Below are 9191 nucleotides of genomic sequence, written 5' to 3' on the forward strand. Positions count from 1 at the left end.
AAAATTCTGGCTTAAGTAAATTTTTCATCTCTGTTTTTATTAATCATTTAAAATGAGACCAATCTGCTATTATTTTAATCTCCAATCTGTTTTTTTAATGCTTCGCTAACTAGCAGAAGACAGCAACTGGTTTTAATTGCAGTTATACTATACATTCACTAGTGGGCGCCATGAAACCAGTCATTTTGATGGTGGCATTTTTGAATATTTCATGCATTTTAAATGCAGTTCTCTCAACTCTTACAGACTTAAACAGTTGACCTTTATATCATTCTAAGATTTACATTCAAAATGTATACCTGCATTTGTGCAATTTCTATAATTAAATATAGATATATAAATCAGTATAATGTGTTATATTACACTACCATTCAACATTTTGGGGTCAGTAAGATGTGTTTAAATAAAATCATAATTTTATTCAGCAAGGATGCATTAAATTGATCAAAAGTGACAGTAAAGAGTTTGACATTGTTAAAAAAAATCTATAAATACTGTTCTTTTGAGCTTTCTATTCGTCAAAGAATCCTGAAAAACTGTATCAGGATTTCCACAAAAATATGAAGCAGCACAATTGTTTTCAACATTGATAATAAAAAATGTTTCTTGAGCATCAGATCAGCATATTAGAATGATTTCTGAAGGATCATGTGACACTGAAGACTGGAGTAATGATGCTGAAAATTCAGCTTTACATCACAGGAATAAATGACATTTTAAAATATATTCAACTAGAAAAGCGTTTTACTTTTTACATTTTTATCAGTTTATAAAGAGCAAGTGTAATTGTAAGAGACTATCTCTTTTATTCTGCAGAGGATGGAGACCCCGGTGCGTGTGTGTGCGTCTCAGTATGTGTGCGCTCCGGACAGTGAGCACACACTGCTGTCCGCACCGGCTCAGTTCCTGCTGGAGAAGTTTCTGCAGTCCTGTAGCCACCGGCTCTTTCCTCTGGCCCTCTGTAACAGCACTAACCCCGTGCTCTCCATAGACAGCTACCTCAACCTCGGCCCACAAGTACAAATAAACTATGAGTCTCACACTTCAAGGGATAGTTCACCCAAAAGTACCGTTTTGATTATTTAATCACCTTAATATCACTCCAAACCTGCGTGACAACAGCAAACAACAGCTAACTCTCAGTGAATACGTATTGACAGTCAGAAAATGAAAAGAATTACTTGGAGACAGTATTGACAGTTTATATTCTGCATATTAGTTCAGTCAGTAAAAAAGTGTTAATTTGTTGGGTTTTCTTTGTGTTTACAGATTCAGACGTGTTACATGAGCTCTCGGCCGCACTCAGTGAACGTGGATCATCAAGGGGTGCTGTTCGGTGGACTGCTGCTCTACTTGTGCGACTCCTTTGTCGTTTCAAGCCTCCTGAAGAAATTCAACTTCCTCAAAGGTGAGTCCAGATCCCTTACAGCTGGAATATTAAATATATATATATATACTGTGTATATATATTAGTGCTGTCAAACGATTAATCGCGATTAATTGCATCCAAAATAAATACAGTTTTTGTATACATAATATATGTGTGTGTACTGTGTATATTTATTATGTATATATAAACACACACACATGCATGTATATATTTAAGAAACATATGTTAAGTTTATACATTTAAAATATTTATATATAATTAATTCAATTATATGAATATAAATATATACATGGAAATATTTTCAAAATATATACTGTATGTGTGTGTATTTATATATACATAATAAATATGCACAGTATACACACATATATTAAGTAAACAAAAACTTTTATTTTGGATGTGATTAATCGCGATTAATCGCAATTAATCGTTTGACAGCACTAATATATATATAAATCCAAAATACACTTACACTATCAAAAAGTCCAAAATGTTTGGGGTCAGTAAGGTTTTGTTTTTTAAATAAGTCTCTTCTGCTCACCAAGGCTGCATTTATTTGATAAAAAAATACAGTAAAAACTGTAATATTGTGAAATATTATTACCATTTTAAATAACTGTTTTCTGCTTGAATATATTTTAAAATGTAATTTATTCCTGTGATGCAAAGCTGAATTTTCAGCATCATTACTCAGGAGTCACATGATCCTTCAGAAATCATTCTAATATGCTGATTTGATGTCTTACTATCACTTTTGATCAGTTTAATGAATCCTTGCTGAATAAAAGTAACTTATTTCTTTCAAAAAAATAAATTCTAACTGACCCCAGACTTTCAAATGTCTATAATTTTAAACAGTGTTGGGGGTGACGCATTACAAGTAACGCGAGTTACGTAATCGGAGCTGTCAGTCGTCCAAGTTTGGGCGTTGCAATGGACCCACAAGATTACAAAGTTCAATTACTGAAGTCAACATCCGCTATATCTAAAGAAATCCATTTATGATCTTCTTGATTCCAGTCTGAATCAGCTGATGTGTGCCGATGTTCTTTATGATTGTAAATGCTAGTTGGTACATGTCTGAAGTGTTAACCACCGAGTTAAAAGGTCATGTTGTCTTGAGTTAGCATCTATTAATCATCATATTTCAGCAAAACGTTCCTTTTATTGAAGTCACTGGGAATGTTTTGTAGTTGCACACTGTAAATGCCTTGAGGAACCCTGAGGACGACACAATCCCAAACTCCACTCCAGAATAGACTATTAATATCAGTGAAACAGGAGAGACAATGACCATTTCATAAAGATGGCTACATAGCTAGCTAGCCAGCTAGCTAATATGGTATGCCTGAGAAGATGAGTGTTCTAGATTGGTTTATCTTTTGATGTTGACTTTTTGGATGTTAAAAGAAAAAAGCTTTGTTTACATTTTAAGAAATGCCGATATTAATATATATGACAGACTTTTTGTCACTTTGGATTCTGGCTAGTTTTACTAAAGAGTCACTTTGAGCCGTATGTGTCACGGATCAAACGCGTTCTTTTATTTTTCCACGGCACAAAGAATCTACCTAGGACCCATTAGTTTCTGTTTCGGGTGATTTATTTAAAATTAGAACAAATGGATCCCTTTTTTGAGGGATTGTTTTATTTATTGAAAAAGCTTCTTGGACTGATGATCATTGAAATATCAGGAATGCTTTGCTAGGTCAAGTCCATGAATTCATCAACAAAAGCTTTGCACACTTGAAACTAATTACAGATGATGTATTAGAAATTACTAATCACGTGACCTTCTCACCCTCACATAATGGCTTCTTCAAATGACAAAATAGAATTTCTAAATAAACCTGAGTTTGTCTCTCAAATTTGATTGGATGAGCGGCATTCCAAGAACTCTACCAAATTCTTAAGTCGCTGGGGTATATTTGTAGCAATAGCCAAAAAAACATTGTATGGGTCAAAATTATAGATTTTTCTTTTAAAGACAGTCTTATATGTTTGCTGTGCTTATTTGCTGAGTGAAACCACCAATCATCAACCAACTATGAACCTTGTATGCAGTCACCTCTGTCCTCAATAATGTAGAATTCTGTATAAAATCACACCACGGTTCAACCCAAGAGAAGTAGTGAACTTTAACCCTATTAAAGCAGTGTGACACTTTATCAGTCCACTCAGCTTGTCAAGATATCCTCATGATGACTGTCAAGGGTGAAAGCCTGTGGGTGGTTTTTATGTGGTTTTCGAGTGAAGCGCTCGGGTGAAGTGTGAAACACAGAGTCCAAAATAAATCTGGCAGGCGGTGTTTTGATGCATTGGTACATCCTATTATAGTCAGAAGAGCCCAGATGCCCTACTTTCATGCCTAAACACACACAAATTCACACAGTTTCCTCACTTTGGTACATCTGAGATGCAAACATATGCTCTGTTAGAAACAGACATACTGGCTAATAATAAAAGGCTAAAATATATGCAGTAAAAGTAAAAAGAATTGAAGATAATTGTTTATTACAAATAAGTACTATGACTGTGCTATGCTAAAGTACTGGAATCAGATGGTAATACCATGGTTCTTCCCTCTTGAAAAAAACAGCATATGCTGGTTAGGTATGTTTTGACGCTGGAATCATTCACTCAACTGATTCATTCAAAAACACTAACTTGGGAACAAAACGTCATTAATATTTGATACTCGGAGAACGCAATGGTTGATTCAACTGTGTTTGTAATTGTCTTAAGTGGCAAAGCAAACCCTTATTGCACACATACATCACGGAGACATCTATTTGACGTCTGTATTACATCTGTGAGACGTATTTTTTAGAGTGTTTGCTCATCTGCAGTACATCTATAGGACTGGGAAAATTGTCACCCTAACAAAACTTATTTGAAATTTCACGAGGTAACGAGGAGGGCTTTTGGCGAAATTTCGCAGAAAAAAACTCTATCGCTTGTCGGTAGCATAGAGATGTATGAAGAGCATCTCACAGAGAAGTAAATTTCAACCCAAGCAGCTTTCTGTAGGTCAACATGGCAAATCCGTCTTTAACAGACATCTTGCAGACGTACCTGTGCTATCTGGGAAAATTGTCACCCTAACAAAACTTATTCGAAATTTCACGAGGTAACGAGGAGGGCTTTTGGCGAAATTTCGCAGAAAAAAACTCTATCGCTTGTCGGTAGCATAGAGATGTATGAAGAGCATCTCACAGAGAAGTAAATTTCAACCCAAGCAGCTTTCTGTAGGTCAACATGGCAAATCCGTGTGACAAGTTTGAACCCCCTGCTAAGTCTGTGTAACGAATTTTATTTAATTTATCATTATTTATCTTTGTTTACTGTTACTGTCTGTATATTGAAAGAAAGAAAGAGAAAGAAAGATCGGCTTTGGGAAATCTTTCGCACTCGAGCAAAATGCTATACTATTATACTGTTTTTATCTATTTACTGTTTTATCTATAAACTGTTCTGACACATTTATAATGTCCTGTTTCCATAAGACAGTCTTATATGTTTGCTGTGCTTATTTGCTGAGTGAAACCACCAATCATCAACCAACTATGAACCTTGTATGCAGTCACCTCTGTCCTCAATAATGTAGAATTCTGTATAAAATCACACCACGGTTCAACCCAAGAGAAGTAGTGAACTTTAACCCTATTAAAGCAGTGTGACACTTTATCAGTCCACTCAGCTTGTCAAGATATCCTCATGATGACTGTCAAGGGTGAAAGCCTGTGGGTGGTTTTTATGTGGTTTTCGAGTGAAGCGCTCGGGTGAAGTGTGAAACACAGAGTCCAAAATAAATCTGGCAGGCGGTGTTTTGATGCATTGGTACATCCTATTATAGTCAGAAGAGCCCAGATGCCCTACTTTCATGCCTAAACACACACAAATTCACACAGTTTCCTCACTTTGGTACATCTGAGATGCAAACATATGCTCTGTTAGAAACAGACATACTGGCTAATAATAAAAGGCTAAAATATATGCAGTAAAAGTAAAAAGAATTGAAGATAAACCAGCATCCCAGCGTCAAAACATACCTAACCAGCATATGCTGGTTTTTTCAACAGGGTTTGCTTTATTCAAGGTAATTCAAAGAATATTATGGTATATTTCCAAAGAACAAGTCCAAAAACATAGTAGTACAATTGTACATTTCCACTTGTTTACTTTCAGTGAAACATTATGCTGTACATAAACACTCTGAGGAACAACATATTAACCAAAGATATATTGATAATGTTAATGTCACACTCATCTTCTTGGTAATGACTTCTCCATCTGGCTAGATTTGTATAATTAGGCTGTAGCAGACTGCTAGATATGCTATACATTCATGAGTTTAGCAGTCTGTCTTCTCTGGATGAGATTTAAAACAGAAAAGGACTTGGTAGGGAATGTGGGTCAAAGTTCCTCCAAACAAACAATGTCTGTATGGAGCTCATCTGAAGTTTATCAGCACGGATGTAGATATGCGAGTTATGCTCACAGCTGTTCAGACGGCATATTTGTGATTGAGGCGAGACACTACAGGCAAAAACATTGTACTTTCATGCACTGGTCAGTGTTGGGATCTTGGGCTATTTGACTTCTCATAACATGTTGTTTCAGACTGGTGGAAAGAAAACATCCAAAATGCAATTTATCTATCTTATCCACACTTCAGTTTTATTCCAATCTACTGTATTTTCTGAAGCTTTTTACAGAGGGGTTTGTTCATATAACCCCTGATTCTATACAACCTTTTATTCCTAAAAACACTGTGAAAATATATTGTTTTTATGGCTGTTGACAGTATTTTCTGATTTATGGAATGATAAAAACAAGTCCAAAATCCCCTCTGTAATAATATTTTAACAAAATAAAACAAGTTCTGATTTCTGTTCTGGAAATGTTTACAACTTATTGCATATTTATTTAGATAATGCCTCATTTGTATATTTAAACATTTATGTATTTAAATATTTTTTTGCCATTAATGTAATCAATCAACTGGGGAAGTATGGTAATATCTATTGTTAGTTATGGGGTGTCTTGCCTTCCATTCTTAAGTAAATAATTTCATTTTCTTAGGTTTTGTACAAATTGATGTTTTGACTATATCAAGTCAAGCTCAAATATTCAGCTCTGTTACTCAAGTTATTGTGAGAAAAATGAGCAATCAAATAGTTTTCTATAATTCATGTTCATAAATAACTAAAAACCAAGATTTAATCCAGTCACAGATTAATTTAGAAAAATTTAAACCCTGTAAACTTTTGCATTTTTTCCCCTACCTGTTAAAAAAGAATAAAAATGTACCTGCGAGGTCTATTTTATACTGTATTCATGAAAAGTGCATTTCATTATTTGATATTTGACTGTGAGATTCAGATTACAACAGGGCATAATGAATTAATCATCAAATAATTAAGAATTGCCACATCACTAATATATTTATAAAGAAAAACTTTACGGTTGAATTCCATAATTTATTTAAGACCACAAATGCACTTATAATCCATACAAGTACATGTGCATATATACATATCTACATAGACATAGATCTTGTATTCAAATCTTATTGCTGCACATGTTCAATACACAATCTTCATGGAAAAATATGTCTGTTGTGCTACAGGTTATATGATGCATGTCAGTACATTTACTCGAGACACTTAGAACACATGCTTCTCAGGAACAGGATGGACGGGAAGCAGAGAGGAAAGCGTTTTTAAGTCTACAGGAGCAAATGCGGCTGACAGTTAGAAGCGCAATATGAAGCAGCACCGTCATAAAAGCAGAAAAGGTCAATATACAACACATAGCTGGGCGGTTTCATATTCAATAACTAATGTCTAGTTCTGGACATCATATCATTCCTCCATGAAAATCCCTACATACAATTATATCCGGGAACAGATAGTTACATCGTTTATTATAAAGAGCTTCCTCATAAAATCACTGCCATCACTATTCCTGTCATTCTCACATAACTAATGATTGCTCCAGTTTTTGTTATTTTTCTCTCATTCTTTAGATCATTTAAGTAGCTGTTAGTAGGATTTCAATGGCACCATCATATAAAAAGCAATTCAAAGCAAGCATATTTTAGTTTAGACAAACAGTAGCTCAAGTCATTTTCACATTCACAGAATCCTTGAAGCCACGTCTGTCCGGTTCAAGAAAACACACTTTACTTACAGGGCTACACAGGTTAAGTGCCTTTAACTCAAATTAGTGCAATTTTCACATTCCTAGTCCAAAAATATGATTAATGTTGAACTATGTCAATATAACAGTAATAAATGAGAAAAAAGTGCATGCGGTACATTCTTATGAAAAATAAAAACTGTGATGATACAATCTTTTTTCTTTTTTTTTGCCATAAAAACACAAAACTAACAGGAAACAAAGAAAGTGGGGTTAGTTAGTTTAGACATTTAAGATACTTTAAAGAAACATCAACAGAGCAAGACAATTTTTAACAATTTAAAAACAATTTTTTCTTTATTTAAAAATTGCTTCTGAGGAAGCAATTAATGCTTAACTTAAGATTTGATCTTACAGACTCATAGGGTCACGGTAATGTATATATGTATATATATATATATATATATTTTTTTTTTTTTTCTAAAAACAAAGCTATTATAAGTATACATCATGGCACTATTTGAAATTAATGGTAATTTAATAACGCATTATATGCTAAAAGGATAAGGGGAAATGTACTCTTGAGAATAATGTCAAAAAGTAGTATTTCTAAAATTAAGCTTCATTTTTCTTTATGCAAACATATATTCGCATTTTTTAATTTTGATTTAGTGGTGAACCTGGACATGCTCCCAATAGGTTTCAGGGCTATAAACTATGTTTTTCTGGACATTCTCTCTCTCATGTGGATTCATGTTGAGTAATATCACCTAGTGAGTGATTCAGTGGTCCAGGTGGATGTTTAGTCATATTTAAAAATACATAATTAAGAGAGTCATACACAGACATGCAATTAAGAAACAAATAAGTGCAGCAATGGATGAACGGATGGAACGTGTGCGAGCCAAAGAAGAATTTCTGTTTCATGAATGCAAATCAAATAAAACTACTAAAATTAATAAATAAATAAATGAACAGACTAAAAAAACAATCCTGGCCCTCAAGTGAACCTGTGCCCTTCATTTTGGAAATGTATACAGATTTTTTTGCTCATGGCTGTAGAGGGAATGGAAAGAGAAGGTCAGTGGAGATCATCTAGACTGCTGCCGTTCTCAAACACGGCCTTGGTGAACTGGCGAAAAACTCGGTCCATGTAGGTGCTCTGCCGTGGCCACAGACCCTCCAGAAAGCCAATATGGCCGCCGTGACAGGTGATGAGCATGGCCACATTGGGGTTCTGCTTCACCGCCTCCACTGGAAAGGCTGAAGAAGAAAGACCTTTTTTAGCTCAACATGGATGGGATAAAGTCAACTGGCTGGGCCAAATTGAAGTTTCTTTCACTTCAGCCCTAAACTTAAATGTCACATTTTCTTAAAAATAAGGAAAATAGTGTTAATTTCGATGACTTTAATTTAATTTCATTTTTTTCACCAACGACAACGAGACGATAACAAACTAAAACTCTTTTTGAATGACAAAAACTATGACGTAAATCTATTGACATTTTCATCAACGGATAAAAACGAGACGAAAATGTTAGGGAGAGACAATTTGGGAAGAGATTCATTCAGAACGATTAGGTTAGATGCGTACATATGAACCGGCGGGACATAAGCTAACATACACTTGCTGCACGTCGCATAAAACGTTCAAAAA

At 34.6% G+C, this 9191-nt stretch overlaps 2 protein-coding genes across 3 annotated transcripts in view; one reads left to right on the plus strand and one right to left on the minus strand.

The window, feature by feature from the left end:
- LOC107711675 (GREB1-like protein) overlaps positions 1-2288 on the plus strand; it is a 33909-nt gene extending 31621 nt beyond the window's left edge. Inside the window, exons 32-34 of the mRNA XM_016516694.1 lie at positions 817-1017; positions 1270-1408; positions 2272-2288. Of these exons, the coding sequence (XP_016372180.1) occupies positions 817-1017; positions 1270-1408; positions 2272-2288 (357 nt within the window). The remainder of the gene's footprint in view (positions 1-816; positions 1018-1269; positions 1409-2271) is intronic.
- A 5712-nt stretch (positions 2289-8000) lies between these two features.
- abhd3 (abhydrolase domain containing 3, phospholipase) overlaps positions 8001-9191 on the minus strand; it is a 23237-nt gene continuing 22046 nt past the window's right edge. Inside the window, exon 9 of one of the 2 annotated variants that reach the window (XM_016516736.1) lies at positions 8001-8797. In XM_016516736.1, the coding sequence (XP_016372222.1) occupies positions 8616-8797 (182 nt within the window). In that variant the 3' untranslated portion in view covers positions 8001-8615. The remainder of the gene's footprint in view (positions 8798-9191) is intronic. The other variant, XM_016516735.1, reaches the window with a different exon arrangement.

The sequence above is a fragment of the Sinocyclocheilus rhinocerous genome, unplaced genomic scaffold, assembly GCF_001515625.1.
Source record: "Sinocyclocheilus rhinocerous isolate Xijiao unplaced genomic scaffold, SAMN03320098_v1.1 scaffold807, whole genome shotgun sequence".
In the NCBI taxonomy this organism is placed as follows: Eukaryota; Metazoa; Chordata; class Actinopteri; order Cypriniformes; family Cyprinidae; genus Sinocyclocheilus; species Sinocyclocheilus rhinocerous.